Here is a 24660-nt window from a genome sequence, read left to right as displayed (position 1 = left end):
AATCAATGGGTGGATCACCTAGACAGGAAATCAGTAAGAAAATACTGACCTTAAGTGACATATCAGACAATATGGATGTAACAGATACACACAGAATATTCCATCCAAAAGGAACAGAGTACATATTTTTCTCAAGTGCACATGGAACAGTCTCCAAGATAGATACATTCCACCAGAAATCAAGTCCAATATATTTAAGAGGATTAAAAGCTTATTATCTTTTCCAGCCATAATGATATGAAGCTAGAAATCAATTATGAGAAGAAAGCAAAACAAAACAAAAGAAAACCCCGCAAATATGTGGAGATTAAACAACATACTACTGAATAACCAATGGATCAAAGGAGAAATCAAAGCAGAAATTTAAAGATACCTTGAGAACAAGAAAAATGGAAATAAAAAATACTGAAATTCATGGGATGCAGCAAAAGTAGTTTTAAGAAGTCCACAGAGATAAATGCTTACCTTAAGAAACAAGAGAAACTTCAGAAAGCAACCTAACTTTACACTTCAAGGAACTAGAATAAGAACAAACAAAGCCCAAAGGTAGTACAAGGAAGGAAACAATGAAGGTCAGAGCAGAAACAAAATAGAGACTAAGAAGACAAAAGGGAAAAAAATCAGTGAAACTAAGAGCTGGATTAGACATGAAAAAGGGGGTGTTATAACTGATATCACAGAAATACAAATGATCATAGACGCTACTATAACTATAGGTTACATGCCAAAAAATTTGACAACCTAGAAGAAATGAATAAATTTGTAGAAACACACAAACTACCAAGACTGAATCATGAAGTCATAGAAAATGTGAACAGGCCAATTATTAGTAAGGAGATTGAATCAGTAATCAAAAACCTCCCAACAAAAGTCCAGCACCAGATGGCTTCACTGGTAAAGTCTACCAAAAATTCAAAGAATACCAATCTTTCTCAAATTCTTCCAAAAGGCTAAGGAAGAGGGAATGTTTCTAAGCTCATTTTATTAAGCCAGCATTACCTTTACAACAAAACCAGACAAGGACACCATCAGAAAAGGCCAGTAACCCTAAAGAACATAGATACAAAAAATACTCAAGGAAATATCAGCAAACCAAATTTAGCCATACATTAAAAAGAACAATACACCATGATCCATGGGATTTATTCTAGGAATGCAAGGATGGTTCAACATCCACAAATCAATTAAATGCACCGTATTAACAAAATGAAAGATAAAAATCATATAGATGTAGAAATAGCATTTGTCAAAATTCAACATTGATTCATGATTAAAAACTCCACAAAGTGGACAAACAGGGGACTTAACCTCAACATCATAAAGGCCATATATGACAAACCCACAGCTAACATATTTGTTACAAGGTGGAAAGGGTCAGTAATATATCCTCTATACTGAGAAGGTACTTTAAAACTGAAAAACCAAGCAAGCCACTCCATACCACTTATAGAGTTTTATTCAAGGTAACGTACGATGGGGCAATCAAGTGGGCCGACTGATGATCCAGAGCACTATGCAGCCATTCTCAGCTCCTATCTGAACCCCCATACCCAGCCTTAATGGAGTAAGGGTCATGGTAGTGAGGTCACAAGGTAGTCATCTAAAGTTGTACCGTCTGTACGCCAGAGGCTATCTCTACTAGCAATCTAAACTGGCACCACTGGTGGGGAGAGCACAAGATGGAAGGTCAAAGATAGAGTTAGTTCTCAGTACTCCTGCATTCCACCCCCAACATCTTTATGGCTATAATTGATTTCTCATTTTGTCATTGCCACAAGCTGATTTGTAGCTGAGCCTAGTTTGTCAGACTTTGATAATTTGTCACCTGCAACCATCAGCAGCCTTTATTTCTCTCTGAAATTTCCAAGTGTTTCCACTGATGTGTGCATTCAGCTCTAGTGTCTATTAGAGCTAGTGCAGTCTGTTAGTGCATGACCAATAAATGGTTAACTCCACATGGGCCCCTGGTTGCCCCCTATTGCATGAATTAGAGAGCAACATTGCCCTAATCGTTTGTCTCTAGGGGTAGGGGGTATCTACCCCTGAAATTCCTCTATTAGTGGAGGAGCACTCTGATGACACACCTGACTGTTTTGAGCCTTCCTCCAAGGGAGTAAACTGCTTTCCCTTAGGCAACGCCTTCAATAGGTTTAGCAAGACCAAATTGGGTCATCTGTTTACATTTTCTCTTTGGGTCCCTGATAATATCAGATATTGCCAGGAGTGTTTACAAGAGACCTTGATGGACACCCCTCCCCACACCCTTCCCCAGCTGCTGCCATTTTATCATCAGCAGAATCATCTGTTTTTCAATCTATTTCCCTCATTATGAATTCTTTCGGTTTCATTTAAGTCAGCCACCCCCATAGCTGCTACTGTAACAGTGGGCCCATTAACCACAGGGGCAAAATACTAAACTCCTATACCATGACCCCAGGGCTGACTCTAAGATACAGTCTTCTATACCAGAGGAAAAAAATTCTCTGTGTGGGCTTCTAAAATATTGAGTATAAATGGGATGTTTCATTCCCAATTCATGTATAATTTCCTAATTTTCTGTAGTTCTTCCATAGAAGTCCAGCAAAATGAAGGGGAGAGAACATTAGGCCAGGTTATCTTAATGCTAGCGTTTACCCAATCAATCAAATTAGCTAAGTACATGCAATCCTCACCCATGCCTGTGGTATATAAGCTTGTCATAAGGCAGGTCCAGAAGTGACGGAGACCGTTTTTGACATCTGAAACCCATTTAACAGAAGACCCTTTCCCCCAGCATCCCACAGTGGTAACACCCAAGTAGCTACCCCTTCTCAGTCCTTTTGCTTAAAATTAGGTGGTTAGCTCCACCAAGCTGCAGAACATTCCCTCAGAGCTGTTTTCTGACTAGTGTGAATTTTGTCTTGGTCATCTCCAGGCTCATGAGTGGCCTGGGTCTTTGAATCAAAATTCATGCCTGGAAATCATTTTCCTCTTCTATGAAAATGTCCTCATTGGAGGAATCCTTACCCCAGCGTTCTCATGATTTAGGACCCCAATTCTCTTGAGATCTAATAGTTGTCACTCTAGTGTGTGGTAATCTGTGCTCAGACATCTTTGCCACACTTTACATGCCACAATTTCTAACTATTCCTCTTGCCTTTGAATTCTTTTGGACATAATGTCTGTATTAGAGGAATATGCAGCTGTACATCCTTTTCCAAAGCCAGTGTTTCTTGGGTCTATTCCAATTCTCTTCCAACTCATAATTCCTTTTCTGTGATGTATGTCAGGGCAAGGATCAGTGGCCAAGCTACTGCTGCAATGGTGTGTTCACTTCCTTTCTCTACTTCTTTTTCTCTACTATTTTGAATAGGATATTTAACCATCCTTTAGGCATTTTAGGGGTGCCCCTGTACTCATACACTGGTCCAAAATTCTCAAAAAACCTGACGTAGGCTCCCCACATGGAGATGGTTGCCCAACCTGGCTTTCCCCCTACCTCCAAAGGGTTTCCAGGCTCCAACCTTCCCACAATGGCCTTGGTCAAGAAGCTTTCCCATGGCCTGGTCCCTTTATGCATGCTTGTTTTGTTTTTTCTGAATCCTGCTGACTATGCAAATTATTTTAAAGTGGAGGAGGGTCAGTAAAATACCCTCTAGACTGAGAAGACACTTTAATACTGAAAAACCAATGAAACCACCCCATAACATTTATACAGAGTTTTATTCAGGGTAACTTACTGATGGGGCAATCAGGCAAATGGATCATCCAGAGGACTAGGCAGCTACTCTCAGCCCCTATTCTCTGATCCTACCTGGACCTTAATCCCCAGCTCTTATGGCGTGACGATGATGGCAGTGAGGTCATAGGGTAGACACCTAGGGTGCACCATTTGTGAGCCAGAGGATTTCTTCTGGTTAGATAAAATGGCACCCTCCACGCACCAGCGAGGAAAACAAGACAAAAGGCCAAAGATGAAGTCAATGTTATTAGCATTCCTACAATACTCAACAGTGAAAAGCTATAAACTTTTCCTCTACTACTAGGAACAAAACAGGGTTGCCCACTCTCACCACTTCAACTGAACATAGTATTAGAAGTCCTAACCAGGGCAATTACGTAAGAAAAGGAAAAAAAAGGCATTCAAATTGGAAAGAAAGAAGTAAAACTGTCACTATTTGCAGGTGAAATGCTATTATATATAGGAAACCCTAAAGACTCCAACAAAAACTGTTAGAATTAATAAAAGAATTCAATAAAGTTTCAGGATAGAAAATCGATATGTAAAAATCTGCATTTCTATAATGTAACAACAAGCAATCAGAAAGAAAAATTAAGAAAACAATCTGATATAATTGCATCAAAAAGTATAAATACTTAGGAATAAATTTAACCAAGGAAGTGAATGATCCACACACTAAAAACTATAAGTCATTAGTGACAGAAATTGAAGACATGAATAAATGGAAATGCATTCCATGCATATGGCTTAGAAGAATCAATCTGTTAAAATGCCCATATTATACAAAGCAATCTATGGATTTAATATAATCCCTATCAAAACCCAATGGCATTTTTCACAGAAATGAACAGACAATTCTAAATTTGTATAGAACCACAAAAGACACCAAATAGCTAAAGCAATCTTGAGAAAAAACAAATCTGGTTGTATCATGCTCTCTGATTTCAAACATTAGAAAGCTACAGTAATCAAAACACTATGTTACTGGTATAAAAACAGACACATAGATTAATGGAACAGAAAAGGGAGCCCACAGATAGATTCACACGTATGTCATCAATTAATATATAACAAAGGAGCAAAAAATATACAATTGGGAAAGGAAAGTCTCTTCATTAAGTGGTGTTTGGAAAACTGAACAGCCATATGCAAAGGAATGCAACTGGACAACTATCTTAAACCATACACAAAAATTAACTCAAAGTGAATTAAAAACACGAACAAAAGACTTTAAACTATAAAACTCCTAGAAGAAAACACAGGCAGTAAGTTTCTTGACGTAGATCTTGGCAATGATTTTTTTATTTTTTTTACTCTAACACAAAAAGCAAAAACAACAAAAGCAAAAATAAGGCATCCAAATTGGAAAGAAAGAAGTAAAATTGTCACTATTTGCAGATGAAACACTGTTATATATAGGAAACCCTAAAGACTGCACCAAAAACTGTTAGAATTAATAAAAGAATTCAGTAAAGTTGCAAGATAGAAAATCAATTTGCAAAAATCTGTTGCATTTCTATAACATAACAACAAACAATCGGAAATTACATAAGATAAATCTATTTTTTACCAGGAAGAAATAGTAAAAAAACAGGTTAACATTAACCAACATTGATTCCTATCACTTCTTATCACTACTGTTTTATGTTCAAAGAGATTATTTTTTTCCCTTTCTAGGAAATAGTTGGTCAATATAGTTAAAAGAAGTTGATATTTGAGGAAAAAATGGATTCAATTGGTTTCCTTTCTTCATTGGCTTGTTTAACAGCTTTATTTAAGTCTAGTTTCCATACCACTAAAGCCACTTGTGTCCAATTCAAACTATTTCAATTATATGGATCTAAGTCTGTAACAAATAGTGTAACTAATATAAAATGCTAATCTATATATTTTTTCATTAGAACTATACCCATAGCGATTACATTTGATAGATATTAATTCTGTTGATGTAAATAGGACATGATGATCTCCTTGCAATGAGGTAGGAGCATTATCTGACATCTATAGTGTCGATAGTGTATTTACTACACCTTGGTGACAGCTAAAATTATTTTTCAGATATACATTTTCAATGGAGTATCAGAGAAAACTATCTTTGGTTTCATTCTCTGATCTCCCCAAATATCAACAATTAATATACCTTTTGATATTCAAGTCAGTGTGAAAAATCTCCTTTTCTAGCCTAGTGTTGGCACTAGAACTGTAAAATGGCTGCTCATATACAGAGAGCACTGTGCAATTTCTCTGGATCCTGGATTTTGGGTTGAGAAGAATGAAAGTAGTCTAGGGGAACCAGCTCTCCACCTCTGTGGGCAGCGTGCTGTGCTGTGAAGGTGATTTACTGGTCTGCAAAGCACATTTCACAAAAGTCAGGTATCAGCACTACCTTTGTTTGCACAAAAATTTCTCAGAGTAACTTCACTGCCAGGCTTTTGCTCACCGGTTTCTTCCATGTGACTTTCATCTTATATGCTCATTGCCACATGATTGTACTTGCAATGATTATGCATATGTTTAAATCCAGAAGAAGGGAAGGCAAAGTGAAGAAGCATCAGCACCTACATAGAGATACCAAAAACCCTCCAGTGGTTTTTCTTTGATATTTCCCTGGCTAGAGCGATGTCACAGTAGTTACAGGGAAGCTGGGAAATCTAGCTTGCTTTTTTTTTTTTTAAACGGACGTAATTATTTAATGATACAGGAAAATAACATGTTATTGTTTTCTTTTTTGTTTCAGAAATAATTACATCTTGAAATCAAGCTTTTTAACTGAATATGTTGCTACAATGAGCAAAATTAGAGTTCTAATAGGACCAGCAAAATGAGAAATTGATATTGAGTGGAAAACCACTAATATCTACTATAGTTCATTAACTGTTTATTTCTTAAGTGCTATATAAAATGGATTTCTTGTGTTAATCCCCATACGCTCTGCTACATTTCAGGAACTATTTAGAATTCTTCCCTAAAGAAAATAAAGTGACGGGGGAAAAAAAGAAGAAAAGAAAGTGAGATCATATTTCTTTCAGTAATCTGGCAACAACGCACAGTTCTGAATTAATGCATGATTTCTTCTCTAAGAGAAGCAAATTCTTTAGCATTGGGCTTACTAATTAATTATTTTTAAAAGTCTATTATACAGTTAATTATAGGAAATTTTTTAAAAATGTTTTGTGCAATTATTGTTCAATCATTTAGAGTGGGCTATGAATAAGAAAAAATGACAAAATATATTCTACTATGGACTTTTTTTCCTTCTGCAGGTTTTGTGCACCATAAATTAAATATTTTAACTGCTTAGCTATTAATAAACATAAAATACTGCTTTGGAGAAAAAACTATTTTCAAGCAGACTTTCATTTGGAATTATGCAAAATTAATATTGAAATCCATAGAACTTTAAAAAAGAGATGCTTTACATCTTTTATCCAAACATACACAGTGATCTTCCACAATTTTTTGTTCACTGTTGAAGTAAAATTAAATTAAAGAGGTTAAATAGAAACAGTATTATTGATGAATTTAATTACATCATGTACACTGGACAAAGAATGTTGAAAACTTTGTTTTCAATCACATCCTAAGAAACTCACTGAGGCCTTCCAATGAACTCCATTGAGTTCATATTTATAGCTGACTGCTTTCTGCTACAAAATGTTAAGAAAAGGTCTTTTTCGAGAATCAGAGCTATTGTTGGTCAAGACCCGTGCATTAATAACAATTGTTTCATGGGTAGCATGCCATTTTAACTAGTCTAGAGACACTATTTTGAGTTGGGACAATCAATTCTTAAGATAAAAGGTTGGTTATTTTAATGTCTAACTTATTCCTTTTAAATTGTCATTTGAAATTTTCTACAAGTATATTTGTCTTAGTAAAAATACAATAAAACTTTCTTTACATGCCTGAGAAGAAGAAAAAAAATAAATGAATACCTGAAAAGAAATGTAATTTAGTTATATACAAGTTAATATGTGGAACTCACTTCTGTGTAGTTATGTAGAGTAAAAATTCTTTCAAACAAAATTAATTTTTTCCCCTATTTCAGGTAAGACTATTTCAAACTCTTGTCATGGCACACTATGCAATTTTGGAAGTTCTTCTTAATCTTAAAGGAAAAAAGGCTGAACAAGAGAACTTTACTAACTACCTATATCTTTCCAAGGACTGGGCTAAGAGCATTGCATTAATTTTCTCATTGGATATAGCTGCTATTTTAAACTTATATACAAGTAAACAGAGGCATAACATTTAAGTAACTTGATCAATTTACTATGATATTAAGTAACATCCTAGGATTTGATCATGGAGTATCCTTAAATCATTTTGGAATAAACCTTAGTATTTTGGAAAAACAATAAATATGAATTACTGTACAATACTATATTAATTAAACTATAACATAACTAAATACATTAATCTTTTCATTGGAAGGACAAGTAAACAATTTCTTTGTTTACAATAATGCTTGTAAAAGTAAGTAATAATGTGTGCGACTTTAGAACCCACAGGCATTATATATAATTATATATAACAAGTGTCCTGTTACCTGTGGAATGGCTATTATTAGTGCAGAAGTGTTTGACAAAAGATTTGAAACCCAATGTCTACCCTTTCTTAGCAACATGTAGCAGAAACCACCTGAGAGCTAAAATGCCTTAAGAGTGTTGGAAAAAAAAAAAAAAGAATATCTAGTATGCTCTTTGTATATAACTAAAAGGTAACCTTATCTAGTCTAATTTTTTATGTACCTGAAAATTAAATGTAGAATTTATCAGCAGAAATGTTTTCAGTTGATACATTTTTCTTTTAAATATTCATTATTTAATTAGTAAAAATATATGAAGTTTGTATGAAAAATGACTCAAGTTAAAATATAAGTACATCTATATTAAACTAGATAACTCTTCCAATAGTCTTTATTAGGAGTGGCAATAGCTCACAATATGAGTACTATTTATATAGATACAAAGATGCCCTTATTGACTATTGCTGATTTACACGTTTCATATTAACTATTAAAGCTCATCTGGGATTTTGTAAACCAGCATATTCCTCTGTTTTCCCTGACATCAGGTTGATAATCCAGGTTTTCAGATTTTCTGAATTTACCATCAGGATTCAACAATTTGTGTGAAATAGACACAGATATAACATATATGCAGTAGCTAAGATAACACAAAGTAATTAGTAGATTATTGACTGAAAAAGCAAGGAGAATCACCAAATGGCTATAAACGCTGTGGCCATTAAGAGATTTGCATTTTTAATTCAAAACTGCACATCCATCTCTTGAGTAATTCCCCCTCCCCCCCCCGACCTTGTTCTAAAGACCCTGAAAAGATAGATGGTGGATTTCTGGCTTTGTCTTCGAACTAAGTTAAGGGAAGTGGTTCCTTTTTTTTAAAAGCACCTCAGTCATTAAGCTTCTACTGTCACCACCTGACAGAAATTTCATAGACTCTAAAGAGGCATAGAAACCTTGAATATATTGATTTATTTTTAATGCAGTTGCAGTCTATTACTGCATTAGGATTAGCCCAGATTTCTTGACTTTGGTTCTCTGACCATTTCCCCCGGCTTTCTCACTTACCAGCCTTCCTCAACACGCCTTGCTTAGGGTTAATTGTTTCCATGAACATGAAAATTTTTACTTCACTTACTAACTCTGAAAGTTTTCTCTTGCCGAATTAAAATCAGTATCTTCATATAGAATTATACTCATTTAGCTTACATTCACATGTTTTTCTACATGAATCTGGACAGAAATATTAGGTCTTTCATATTTCATTGTCTCCTTTAGTTTATTCTTTCATAGTTTTCTACATCTTTTAAATCATAACGTTTAAATATCACTTTTTAATGGGCACTCCTCTTTCGTTGTTATACTTAAGCAAATATCATGACATAGTTAACTCAACCAAACTTATTTAAAACAATAAATAATTCACAAGACTTATGTTTCATCATGCTGATTAACAAAGTTTCAGTGTAAAACAATACAGACCTTATTAAACCAGTTATGAATAGTATAGGAACTCAAGAGCAACATAATTCATTTCTCTGGATATAGCAATTCATAGATGGTTTTTATAATAGGCAGCAAGGTTTCATGGGCAACTCATCTTTGGCCAACCATGGTGAGTACCAAATGTATCTTTAAACGTAATAAAAACAAGGCAACCCAAAGTTCTGATTTTAACCATGAGCACTCACAACTTTATTTGGGCACAGAAGTTCCTACAGTATAATTAACCTTCATTGAAAGGTACCGTAGACAATTTGAAATAGAATCATGCCAAGTCAGAGGTAGAATAAAAATGATACTATGAAAATGTACTATTCTAAGTAACCATTATCTCAACACTTCTTATATAACATCTTATCCATAGCAACTGATCCTTTAGTTTTCAGTACATTTGTATTTAGTTCCAGTCATTTTAAGCACAATTTCCACTAAATTCATTAGTTTTGAGGATGTTTAATTGCACAATAATATATTTTTAAGCATAAATTACCAATAATGTCTTACTGAAGAGAATAATGAACAATTTGTTTTGTAATTCATCTTAGCACTTTCTACAAACAGCTATCTAAGGTACTGGAATATTTAAAGAATATATTAGGATATATATTCATAGATTCTTATGATGCTTCTGTCAATATAATATTGAAATTAAAATATATCAACATGGAGGTATACTTGTATTTAATCATCTTGCTTAAAGGAGCAAAGGAATGTAACAGCAATATCATAGAGCAGTACTTGAATAGCAGCTTATGTATGTTTCAGATAATTTTTATTTACTTTTAATGAAGTACTAAATTAACCTATGATAAACATGTATAACCAAATGCAATTTTTATTTGAGTATTATGTTACTGATATACTTTTTTCACTAAAGCACAAACTACAGCAGAGTCCAACACTAGTCAAATCTTGTCCTCAGTTGCGTGCTTTATCCATCCAAAGTACCCATGCACACAAATGCAAATGCACAAGTATTCAAACAAACACGTGCAAACATTCACAGACACTCAGACACACATATACATATAGAATTGGTATTTCTTTTTTAACAAATTCAGAGTGTATGGAAATTTTTAAAAATCTGTATATGTTGTCTATATAATAACAATATTCTAGTAAGTATAATACTTACTTATAAATATTTGGCTATGCATAGGAAGTAAGTGGACTAAAGCCATGTGTGTTTTGCACATTTGTGGCTGTGTGTGGTAATTGAAGAATAGTATTCTTGTTTCTTTCCTCTAGGGAGATGCTTATTTGTTTTTATTTTATTGTATTTGATTTTGTTTTATTTTATTTTATTTTTTATTATTTATTTATTTATTTATTTATTTATTTATTTATTTATTTATGGAGAGAGAGAATGCGCAAGTGGGGGGAGAAGGGGCCAAGGGAGAGAGAGAATCTTAAGCAAGCTCCACTCTCAGCATGGAGCCCAATGAGAGGCTTGATCTCACAACCCTGATATCATGACCTGAGCCAAAATCAAGAGTCAGACACTTAACTGACTGAGCCACCCAGGTGCTCCAAGAGATGCATATTTAAAATGAGAAATATAGGAGCGCCTGGGTGGCTCAGTCATTAAGGATCTGCCTTTGGCTCTGGTCATGATCCCAGAGTCCTGGGATCCAGTCCCACGTCTGGCTCCCTGCTCAGTGGGGATTCTGCTTCTCCCTCTCCCAACTGCTCGTGCTTTCACTTTCACTATCACTCTCTCCTCTCTCAAATAAATAAATACAATCTTTAAAAATAAGTAAATAAAATGAGAAACATGTATTTCATATATAAAACTATCATGTTTATTGGGAAAATAGAACAAAATGAGCAACACCAATATTAAATGATCATTTTCTTTTGTCTTAAGATTTTTTATGGCCATGATGGCAATATTATTACAATATAAAAATGTATCAAATACATGGTACACCTTAAATTTATATAATGTGTCAACTATATTTCAATAAAAAGCTTTTTTTCAACTAATTCTAAACCCTCCTACCAGAGTAACAATGTATATGATATATGTATATTTTCATCCCAGAGCTTTGACTACATATTAATTAACATTTTTATTTTTGAATATTTAATACTATCTTGGTACTAAAAGGACTTGCCTATCTGATAATCATTTTAGCTCACATTATATTACTTTTTATCATCTCCTGATTTTTATTTTTTACTTCATTTAATTACATATAATTTATCTTATAATTAAAATGCATATATGTATACATGTATTCTCCTTTTACCTATTTATATATGTTCATTACTTTCTTCATAAATGATGATAGTTAAGAAGTTAAGCAGTATGCTTGGCCTCTATTCTCGTCCTGTGTACTTATGTGTTGGAGAACACCAGGGAGAGAAGAAGACAATAAGCTGGCAGATTCCTCTTGGAAACATAATAATGATAATACTCTTAGCATTCAAATGATATTAACTACCGAGAGTATGCTAGCATCTTTTCAGTTGGATGTACCTTTTCTAAGATAATGGCAAATAAACCTGGAACCTATAAACTTATGAAGCAGGGTTCCTTGAAAAATGTTTTGTATGCTATGTAATTATGGGAGTATAAGAGGATATTTACAACCAAACATGGCTTTCTTCTGTGTTATATGGCTGAGCCTATTACTTGATAATCCCACATGTTAATCTGATTCAGAATAAATCTAATGTAACTAGAAAGGACCTTGGAACCTCTGGATTATCCTGGATCTCTCTCATCTGTGTCTCATGATTATGTATATCTTTGAAATTATTAGTAAAACTTGAAATTCATTTCTTACTCAACATGTAGCTACTTTCAAAATGGGTTTATGTTCAGTCAGTTTGTTGTTAACAAATTATTTGCCAATGGGACCATGAGCTTCTGTGGTTTTTAGATTATTCCGCTGAACATAATCCTATAATGCAGTATTGAGTATCCTCCATTCCCACTTTGATATCACATATTATGATATGATTGTTTTGGACAGAAAAAAGAGAGGAAAGAGAGAATTCTATTTTTTCCTAAAAAAATATGTTTTTGTCTTTACTCTCAGTTAATTTCTCTTACATAATGCAATATTTAAAGACTGAGGAATTTTATCATTAGGAAAAAAAACGTCAGTTCAAGACATAACAATTACCTCAGTGTAATATGTAACAACTTATGTGACAATCAAATTCAAATAAACTATGGAAACACTCAATAAATTATTTACCATCTTTGGAAAAGAATTAAACCTAATATGTAAACACAACAAATGATACACTTGAAAATCTCATTGGATATAATAGTCCACATTTGTTTTAAGCAGAAAGTAATTGATACAGAGATCTGCAAAGATGAGGAAATTTTACCAGTATAAATGATGGATAATCCAAATATTAAGGGAAACTGAATTTATCTTCAATTATTCAATCACCTCATGTTAGAAAAAGCGAGGGCATTTTAAAATGTGCTAAAACAACAACGTCTGTTGTGGAAGAAGACACAGAAATAAAAACATTGCTTTCTTTCATTCCAGCGCACATTCACACAAATTTATACAAAAATGCACTAACCTGTTTTAGGATCTACGGAGAAGTAGGGTTGTCCCTGGAGAATACTGTACACCACGCGGGCACTGTTTCCATAGGTAGGGTCATCTGCATCAGTAGCTGTCACCTGTAGAACAGAGGTACCTGTGCATTCAGGAAAACAAATTTTAGTGTGCGGTAACATTTAGCACGTGACTTGTACACAGAAAAAAGTTACGATGACATACCTATGGAACACTATAATAGTTGTATCCTACGAAATTTAATTCTTCAATGTATCTGTCAGACATAGCCCTTGCTTTTTTCCCCTGCCAACAACTGTTCCAGATGAGAGGCCAAAAGAAAATATTTGATCTCCAATATTTTATATTTTTGTATGTGCCAATAACACCATGGAAGGCCTCTTCAGACACTCACATAATCAGGGTTAGGTTGGACTGATGATCAAGAATCAAACTGGTGGGGTCACTTGGGTGGCTCAGTCATTAAGCGTCTGCCTTCAGCTCAGGGTGTGATCCCAGTGACCTGGGATCAAGCCCCACACTGGGCTCCCTGCTGCACTGGAACCTGCTTCTTCTTCTCCCACTCCCCCTTCTCGTGGTCCCTCTCTCACTGGCTGTCTCTCTCTTTATCAAATAAATAAAGAAAATCTTTAAAAAAAAAAAAGAATCAAACTGGTGTTCGACTTGGGGTAAAGGTAAAGTAGGGTGAAAGCATACATTGCATGTTATATACCTATTCAGAAAATGGGAGGGGGCATGGTTTGTGATTGGGGGGAATGCAGGTGGGTTGACATTAAATTATCAATGGCATCAAAATAGCACAAACCATTTTCCATCATTTATGACATTTTTATTTCTTACATGGACTACTAATGAGTCTCCTAACTGGTCTGCAAGGCTCAGTTCTCAGTCTTTTAGGTTCTTCTATATAGTACCACCATAATCACCTTTCTACAATGGGTATCAGAATATGCTTATTACACTGGATTTTTGAAAATTAAAGTGTACTTTAAAGGAATTTATAAACTTTAAAATACTGTATTTTGAGGTAAAATTAGTGGCTGTATTATGCTGATTTCTTTTATGTTTATATCTTGCAAATATTATTTGCATAATTGGTACATTTATACCATATTTCAGTTATGCCCAAATGAAAACTGATCTAGGTATAACAAGACAACCATCTATTAAGGGTTATATAACTCCACTGTAAATTTAGTGGGTTAAGAGCTCTCATTTATTCATGAAATGTACTTGATGAATCATCTAATAATGCATACTTGATATTTTATTCTGCCTAACTAGAAAAATTCTACCTACTAATTCAGGTTATGTAGCAAACAAAAATATTTCCACAATCAGTAAATCTGTATGAAATTCTGCATTCATTTTGTGCTTGACTATGGAAGCACTAACAACAGTCTTTAGTTTTAATAAGTACTTCAATTATTAAGGGATGGCACACTTATTAAGGGTCTAATATTTGTTTAACCACAAAGATTTTAACTCCTGTGTTGAAATGCAGATGTGACTTTAAACAGAGCTTGTTCTTTGTCTTCAAGGCATCCCAGAAAACTTAATAGAATTAGTATGCCTTCTTTACCTGATGATCCTTATTAGCAGATTATAAATGTACATGGACTTTTAATAATATGTTAAGATTCTGGCCTCTACATAATATTTTTATATCGAGATTATAAGCAGAAATATGATTAGTAATTGCGTACACTCAGAAGGGGAGGACTGCATGATGTCTAAAAGAAATCTCTAATAATGAATAATAAAACACAATGGTGACACTACCTGCTGGCAAGAATACTGAGAAACTAGGTCACTTGTACACTGCAGGTGGAAATGTACATTAAGCAGATTACTATAAAATCAAACACACATTTAGCTTACAACCCAGCAAATTATAGTTTTGAGCATTTATGCAAAAGTAATGCAAACATATGTCCACATAAAACTGTGTTTGTAAATATTCATAGATATTCACAGCAACACTATTTGTAGTAGCCACAAACTGGAAATGACCCAGATGTACTTGATTGGGAAAATGGTTAAACAGACTGCAGTACACTGATAGTATGGAATACTATTCAGCAATAAAAACAAACAGGCTGTTGATACATATGGCAATTTAGATGAATCTTCAGCAAATTATACCCAGTGGAAAAAAGCCAGTCCCAAAAGGTGATATATTATATGATCCCATTTATTTAATGTTCTTAAAATAATGACATTTTAGAAATTGATAACAAATTTGTACTTGCCAGGTTGAGGGGGAGGAGATAGAGATAGGGGAGACTGGTTATAAAAGAGCAACATGATGTTAGAATTGTTCAGTATTTTGATTACGGTATGTGATACATGAACATACACCTGTGATAAATTATGTAGAACTAAACACACACACAAGTCAAGCAGAGAAAGACAATTATCATATGATTTCTCTCATCTATGGAACATAAGAACTAGGAAGATCGGTAGGGGAAGAAAGGGATAAAGAAAGGGGGGGGTAATCAGAAGGGGGAATGAAGCATGAGAGACTATGGACTATGGGAAACAAACTGAGGGCCTCATAGGGGAGGGGGTGGGGCAATGGGATAGGCTGGTGATGGGTAGTAAGGAGGGCACGTATTGCATGGTGCACTGGGTGTTATACGCAACTAATGAATCATCGAACTTTACATCGGAAACCGGGGATGTACTGTATGGTGACTAACATAATATAATAAAAAAAATTAAAAAAAAAAAGAACTAAACACACACACAAGTAAAACTAGGGAAATCTAAACAAGATTGGTAGATTAAATAATTTCGATTTTCAGGCCATGATTTTTTTTTATCGTTTTGCAAGATGATAATTTTTTAAGATGTTACCATGGAGAAAAACGGAGTGAGGATACAAAGAATCCCTCCATATCATTTCCCATGACAGCCTGTGAACCTATGATCTCAAAATTAAAAATTGAAATAAAAAAAAAGACTGTTTTCTTGCCTCAATGATATTCCGTTCTGAGATCTTTTTTTTTAATTTCTTTTTATTTAGGCTTGTGTATGTACCATGATTTTTCTCATTATATAATGCACTACATTTTCTGGCTTGATTAAACTTTGGAGAGTTAGCTAAATGTACACTACCTCTTACACTCCTATGTCTAATTATTATTATTATGTTTATAAACAGAGTTTCAAGGACTTGTTCTGTGATGTCACAACATTTGTTCCATACCTCACATTCATCTCTCCACCTGTTCAGAGAATATCAGTAGGTAAACATCTACAAATAAAAGTTGGTTTAGGAGGCATTTATGTTGATAGCACATTGACGAAAATTAAATCAGTAGTCGGTGCCCAGACAAAGCTCTAAGAAGTGAAAAAAGCCTATATTGTGGCTGAAGTGTTTTAAAATTTATCAGTCAAATGTTTGATCCGATTGGGAAAATGCTGATCGTACTGGTCATATACAAGGATCACTGAGATTCGGGAAAGAGAGAACAGTATAGATAGAAAGCATTAAAATAATGATCATCTTTTAAGAAGCCACACTTATAAAACCTTCAGTTTTTAAAATTTTCTCTGGCTTTGCAAGTTATTTAGGTTTAAATTATTTTTAACATCTTAAAAATAGTCCCCAAGCACCATTCTATAGAGAAAGCTGAGAAAGAAAAACAGTGCAAGATCACACCTTCTTTGTGGTCACAGGCTGCATCACCACATGACAAAATGACATCCAAAAACATTGTTCTGCTTGGCTTAAAGTGTCTATAAAAGCCCATCCTTGTCAAGTGAAAGCTGAAAGGCATGAATGGAGTGACAAGGAAAGGAAGAACAAGAAGAGGAAAAAAGAAAAGAAAAAATGTAGCCTTGTGGTGTTGACTAAGTGATGGTTGAAAGTAGCCCTGAGAAGTGAACAGAGAAGGGATCCAGGAGAGAAAAAGACAATATATTAACTCTCTGCCCTGGTCAAAATGTATGGTCACTAACAGTTACATATCTCTACATAGTAGGTCTCACAGGTATTTGGCAATTCTATTTGTTTTGTGTGAAGAAAGGTAGAGCAAATGATCTCCATCATTCTACGTTGATGGCATCTGAAGGCATCAGGCCACCACGTTGAGTTCACAGATTGCTGGTTGAAGGGAGCACGTGCATACCTACAGCACAGCCCAGCCGAAAGTCAGGCTGCCCCTTGAACACAGTGAGGGTAAAAATAAAGAGCAGGGATGGAAGATAAGTCCCTTGGCCAACTGTTCTAGGATTTCTTACTAAGGAGAATTGGTAAGAGGGTTTGAGGCCAAAAGAAAAAAATATATAGATATCTGACATTCTTACTGACTTGAAGCCTAGATGGCAACATTTTAAGAATGATTAGTGCTTTTAGAAGTTCTTTAACATTAGGGGAAAAAAGGTTTTGGGGCACATGGGTGGCTCAGTCGGTGAAGCATCTGCCTTGGCTCAGGTCATGATCTCGGGGTCTTGGGATCAAGACCCGCATTGGGCTCCCTACTCAGCAGGGAGTCTTCTTCTCCCTTTGTGCTCTCCCTCTCTTTCTCTCAAATAAATAAATAAAATCTTTAAAGAAAAGCTTTTTTTCATTAAAAATAGATAATAATTTTAAAAAATAGAACTCTTCAGGGTATGTGTTAGGGGTTGAATTGTTTCCCTTCAAAGTCCATGTGTTGAAGATCTAGACTCCAGTACATCAAGACGATCTTACTTGGAAATAGGATCATTGCAGAAGTAATTAATCAAGATAAGGTCAAACTAGAGTAGTTTGGGCCCCTACTCTAATATGCCTGGTGTCCTTATAAAAATAGGAAATTTGGAAACACACACCTACACACACACAGAATACTTTATGTGAAGATGAAGACAGAGATCAGAGTGATTCCTCTACAAACCAAGGAAAGTCAAGAATTGCCAACAAACCACTAGAAGCTAAAGGAAAGGCTTGGGACAAACCCTTTTCCAGTACTTTAGGAGGACACATAACCCTGCTGACACTTTCCACCTCAGACTTCTGGCTTTCCGAAGAGGGAGACAAAGATTTTTGTTGTTTAAGCTACTGGGCTTGTGGTACTTTGGTACAGGAGCCTTAGCAAACTAATAAAATGTGTTACAGTTGCAGTGGAAAGAAATTACATTTATTCTCAGAATTTACAGGTGTTCTTTAACTGAATCTGGACAAGAGTCTAAAGTTACAATTCACAATAAAATGATGGATGATTCCTTTTGCTGTTTGATGCCAGTTATATTGTAAATGAGATAAAATAAAAAGTTAACTTCACAAGTTGATAAAATTAAATTAGGTAGAAATTAATGGTATTTGGTTTTTTTAAACAGTAGGCACTACTAGTGATATAACTTGGCATTTTTAAGTAAATTAACAAGATGAATTAGTTATGTTAATGAAGATTTCTATTCCTGGTTAAATGTTTAAGAGGAAAAAAAATCAGTATTTATCTATTCTGAGAAGGGTATCCCACATTAGACAATTAAATTCCTTTCTTCATGCTATGTGCCCTAATTGTATACATAGAAGAAAAGAGAAAATTATTTTTCTTTATAATGCTAGATTTACAAATAAAAATATATGAAGTAATGCCAAAAAGTCCATTATTATACTAGAATATTAAAATAATCTAATTTTTTCTGGAAATTATTATATACATTTGGTCAATACATATTAAACCAGTAGCCCCTTCTCTATGTAACTAGCTTCTCATCAAAGAAAACTTTTCAAGTGTTTTATAAGCTTTCTTAATTTTTACAACAATTTCCCATGAAAAACAACCACAGAAACATTGTCTTTTAAAGTTTAATTGGCTACTCAGTGCACCATATTTTCAAGTTAAATATTTCCTGTGGCACACACGTAGCTGTTTCCATGCTAGGGATTAGTACCTTTCAGCTGATGTTTTATACAAATCTGAAAAAAAGATTAAAGTACTTGAAAAAGCTTTCAAGATATCTTTTCTACAATAAAACTTAAGCCCAGTTCCCTTTGGGAATTGCCCTGTGTCACTCTTTTCATTTGGTTTCTTTTTGTACTACGCTTTATAAATAGCATGCGTTTGGAAAGTTACATATCAATGGAGAAGCAGAAAGAGTGGACTTTCTTGAAAGTCTCTAAAGACCAACACGAAATATTTAATAAGGCATTTTAATATAAGCAAATATTCTCTGAGATTGCAAATCGTTACGCATGACTTGTCAGGGTTCACAGCTCTGTGAAAATCTCAAGTGAATCAATGTTGAGCAAGAACTTTTGAGTAAAAATAAGCTGAAGATGTATGAAGGCAGAGAATATCTCTCTGAAGGAATCTCGTAGGGCTTAATTCTCAGAAGACTTTCCCAGGGATTGGGAAAAAGCAATAGTCATCAAGATAGAACTTAAATTTCATTCTACACAGGAGGACTGTAATTTCACCAACAGAGAAATAACACAGGATTCCAATCATTGTGTCATTTGATAAAGCTTTGAGTATTCACCCAGGAGTCATTGAATTTATAAGAAAAAAATCCTTCTGCAAGAACACTTCTGAAACATCTAGTACTAGAGCAAAAGTCACTGTTGTATCCATGTATTTTAAATCATGGCTATCATTAAGTTCTGCAGATTTTCAATTAGATCCCTTTTATGGAACTGCATAGTGTAAAATTTCACATTATTCAAGTAAATTTTGCATTTTAGTCCTTAAATAGAAAAAAAAATTAATCAAGGAAGTAACACACATTAGGACCAATGATGTGAAAAACACTCGCTATATGCCTTTCAATTTAATAAAGACATTAATTTATTGAGAAAATTACATTTAATGCTATTTTACAGATGGGGGTACTGAGGTTCAAAAGGTTGCATAGTTGACAATAGGAAAATGCAGAATTCGAGCCTCATCCTATCTATTTTGATATGTGACATTCTTTCCTCTCTACTCTATTTCTCCAACCAGTCAGGATGGAGTTTAAGAGATCCATTCAGTTTAGTAGTTACAATATCTTCCACCTTTTTGTGTGCATGTATGTTTCCTTCATGGTATGTAATGGCAGTCCAAGTGCATCTATTTGGGGAGAGGTTGTATTATATTTCAACCCTCTGTCAACCTGGCCAAAAGCCAAGTCATTATATGTGTCTTATAAAACAAAGGTGTGTAGTAGAACAGTTAGGCGAAGCATTCTCCAGATACTGACAATACTGTCATGCTCTTCTGCAGCCTTCCTTACCAACTAAACAGAGCAGATGCTAGAGGAAAATTACAATACAGAAAAGAAAGATGTGTCTACCTCTGTCTCTGTCTACCTCCCCTCCACCCTCCCTCTCTCTTTCGGCTTAGGTGGTATGTCTGCTTTTCTGCAACGGTTCTAGCTCCCTCTGAGCTGCCTTATTCCATGGGTCCATGCAATAAAGCCTAGCGCCTATGGTCAGGTAACACTAGTCTTCCCACCCTAGGGATACTAAACTCCTTCCCTAGTTGCTTTATGGTCCACGACTTGGTTTTTCATTTCTTCTTTCATTTTTGTAACTTATTCCACATTTGTAATTCCTGTTCTTGATCTAACTGGCAGTGGATTTTATTTTCCTGCTAAAACTCTGTGATAAGGAAGGTATTAACAGGTTTCTCCCCAACTATCCTTCATTGCTTTTCTGAGTAATGACTATACTTTACCAAATAGAAAGGTTAGGTTCTGTACTTGATTCTAATATAGTTAGTATTTTTAAATGAAAATCTATGTGTTTTTTACATTCAAACTTTAAATTTGTCAACATATTGGAATCTGACAAACATCATACGGAGAGTCATTCATTGTATGCAAAATAAAATTATGAGATTTTAAGAGAAAATGTTTTTTAAGAAGAAAATTTTCATATATGTGTGAAAATTTCATATATATATATATATATATACACACACACACACATAATTGAAAACTTCAATACTTCTCAAAGTACTCCCCAGTTATTTCTTTAATTTATCATGTGTGATAATTAAGTCCTTGAACTATGGTGATTTATTATCAGTTTCTTATCAAAAATTAGAAATTGTGTCTATGAATTGCTTTAATTTTCACTGTTTGGAGAATATTCTATCTGAAAAAATTTTTAAAAATTACCAAATTCAGCATTGTTTTGAATAATGGAATATTATTTCAGCTGAATTTTCATTCAGTAGCAAAAACAAAAGCAGAAACAAAACCAAAAGCCAAAAAAAAAAAAGACAACACAAAATTGAATACAAGGATAAAAATATTTTGTCCTTGTTTGTTCACAAAGTTGTCAATAAAAGTTCAGAAGAGTTTACTAAAAGATTATAGTATATATTCATAATACATACACTGTATATTATATAGACATATTTATATAACATCATCATATTTATATATACAGACACAGACAAGTGACATACAATCACTAATTTCAATCATTGAGTAAAAAACTCCAATTTAGGGGCGCCTGGGTGGCACAGCGGTTAAGCGTCTGCCTTCGGCCCAGGGCGTGATCCCGGCATTCCGGGACTGAGCCCCACGTCAGGCTCCTCCGCTATGAGCCTGCTTCTTCCTCTCCCACTCCCCCTGCTTGTGTTCCCTCTCTCGCTGGCTGTCTCTATCTCTGTCCAATAAATAATAAAATCTTTAAAAAAAAAAACTCCAATTTATTTATTTATTTTAACCAATTAACTGGGAAAATGGATTTCTAAAATAGCATAGTAGCACAGTCTATATATTTTTAAGGTAGTCAAAAATAAATTAAATTACAACTAAACCATATATACATATACTTAGAAGACTTTTTACATCTTAGTTCCTATGCCTATTCTCACCAGAATCACTGTTTGAGTGTACCAACTTTTGCCCTACTGCTTGTTCTTTCATTATAATTTAAAATTTTGATTGTATCACAATGGAAAAGTGTTCATTGGTATACCATAATTGAAAATGAAGAACTTGCTGCATCAAAATTATCTCCCAATACCTCTCCCATCACACAATTTAATTACATTATTAATTTTAGTTATGTTAGTTACTTTTATCACTATGGATAAAATGGTTAATTAAATTTCTATATTTTGCTTCAATGATTTTAGGCAGCAAATATGTCCTTAATGATTTTTAAGGAAATATATATTATTTACCATCTTTTTACTTACAATTTTTGTCGGTTACATGTTTTAAGTCATTGTAGTATACATTATATTATGTTCTTCCTCTCCAAAAACATGATTTTTGTGATTTTTCTATGCTTTTGAGAGGCTGGATATAAATGGACAATGTCCAGGCCATATATAAAAATAACAAGAAATCAGCCTATTACTACGATAACAGCCCAGGAGCCAGACTACATATCTTCCATACATGATACGTGCAGGAGGTTAAACGATCTTCCTTAACGATAATCCAGGAAGTTAAACAGTAACATTCAGTCCCAAATTACCAGGAATTGATCAATAACTTACACTTTCTCTCTATTTTTCCCCATTTCCAACTTAAAAGCAATCAGATAAGGCAAGACTCGCATTCATAACCAATCACTAAGGATGCTCTGTTTCTAGGTAGCTCACCTACAGCTTCTCTAGGACAAGAGTTTCCAATCATGGCATACTCAAAACCTTCTCTTTTGTCCACTATAAACCTCTCCCACTCTTCTGCCTGCTTTTGAGTCTCAGCCAAAATGCAAGCGATTGTGGTTAACTCTCTTGATACAGCAAACTCTGAATAAATAGCCTTTGCTCTTTATCGTTTGGTTGGTCTTTGTTTATTTCCATAAATTATTTTAAAAAATCAAGAATAAGCTCTATTTGATTATACAAAAAAAAAAGTATTCTCTGCAAAATCAGTTAATGTGACCTGAATAACTTGAAAAGATGAAAAAAACCTGTATTTCTAAGCTTTGTCACAAAAATGAGAATGTTGCAAGTGTCAAGATTAAATTATTTTCTAATTCTTAGTGCATATAGCATATTTTCTACTCTTTTTAGAAATCCAATATACTCTTCTTCCTGGACATTCTGTATAGTTTAGTAATTTACTAAAATTCATAATATATATTTCTAGTGTATTCATGCTTAGGCACTAGATGTGATTGTTGATTTTTCCTAGTCTTTCCATGTCTGAAATTTTCTGAGTCCTTTCATATCTGAAAAAAATTATTTTCTCTAATATTTGATTGATAATCTTCCTGCTGGAATTACAGTAGAATTTTTATACAGGTTGGCATTGTCTTTTCACTTCTATCTTTGCTCATCAAAACTGTAATATGGAGAAATATTTGTCCTTCAAAATTTATCTTGTTTATATTACATTTTAAAATCTCTTCGTTATCCAAGGAAATTTGATGTCAGTTTTCAAATTAATAATTAGTTTTCCTGCTTGGTACTTATTTATATTTCTTCAAGTTGAAAACTCAGGGGTTTGTTGTTGTTGTTGTTGTTTTTCCATATCATTTTTATTTCTCACGACAAAAGTAAAATATTTCCAGTTGATCACCCATGTCTACTACTGACATACAAATGGCTAATGGGCACATGAAAAGGTGTTCAATGTCACTAATCATCAGGGAAATGTAAATGAAAAGCACAATGAGATATGACCTCATCTGTTAGAATGTCTATTATAAGAAAGATAAAAGATAAGAAGTGCTGGTAAGGGTGTGCAGAAAAGGGAACCATTATACACTGTTGGTGGAAATGTAAATTGGTGTATCCATTATAAAAAGTAGTATAAAGTTTCCTCAGTAAAGTAAAAGAACCATCATATGATCCAGTTATCCCACTTCTGAGTATGTAAAAAAAATCCAAAGTAAATGAAATCACTATCTGAAAGACGTATCTATACTCTCATGTCACTGCAGCATTATTTACAATAGACAAGATATAGAAACAACCTCAATTTCCCAATGTCCATCAATAGACAAATGACTAAAGAAAATGTGGAATGAAAAAATATATATGGCATATATATATATATATATATATATATATATATATATATATATATGGAAGATTGCTCAGCCTTAAAGAAGAAGGAAATCCTTCATTTGCAACAATGTAGATAAAACTGGAGGTCATTTGCTAAGGAAAATAACCAGACATAGAATGACAAATACATTATCTTATTTGCATGTGGAATCTAAAATATTCAAACTCATAAAGCAAAGAGTAGAATGATAGCTTCCAGAGGCTATGGGGTGAGGGAAATGGGGAGATATTGGTCAAATAGTATACGATATCAATTATGCAAGACGAGTAAGTTCTGTAGATTTAGAAAACAGCATGGTGACTATAGTTCACAACAATATATATATTGTATATTTGAAATTTTCTAACAATATGTATCTTGCATTCTCACCACAGAGAGAAAGAAAGAAAGAGAAAGAGACA

At 34.0% G+C, this 24660-nt stretch overlaps 1 protein-coding gene across 2 annotated transcripts in view; it reads right to left on the bottom strand.

Annotated features, from left to right (window-relative positions):
• Nucleotides 1-24660, bottom strand: part of CDH18 (cadherin 18) — a 311962-nt gene that overhangs the window by 197731 nt on the left and 89571 nt on the right. For both annotated transcript variants that reach the window (XM_045787406.2, XM_045787408.2), the window contains exon 3: nucleotides 13302-13421. In XM_045787406.2, coding sequence (XP_045643362.1) covers nucleotides 13302-13421 — 120 coding nt within the window. The remainder of the gene's footprint in view (nucleotides 1-13301; nucleotides 13422-24660) is intronic.

This window comes from Ursus americanus, chromosome 15 (assembly GCF_024610735.1).
Source record: "Ursus americanus isolate L20-20 chromosome 15, mUrsAme1.1.p, whole genome shotgun sequence".
NCBI classification, from domain to species: domain Eukaryota; kingdom Metazoa; phylum Chordata; class Mammalia; order Carnivora; family Ursidae; genus Ursus; species Ursus americanus.
Note: the sequence above shows the minus strand (reverse complement) of the source record. Positions and strands in the feature narration are given on the sequence as shown.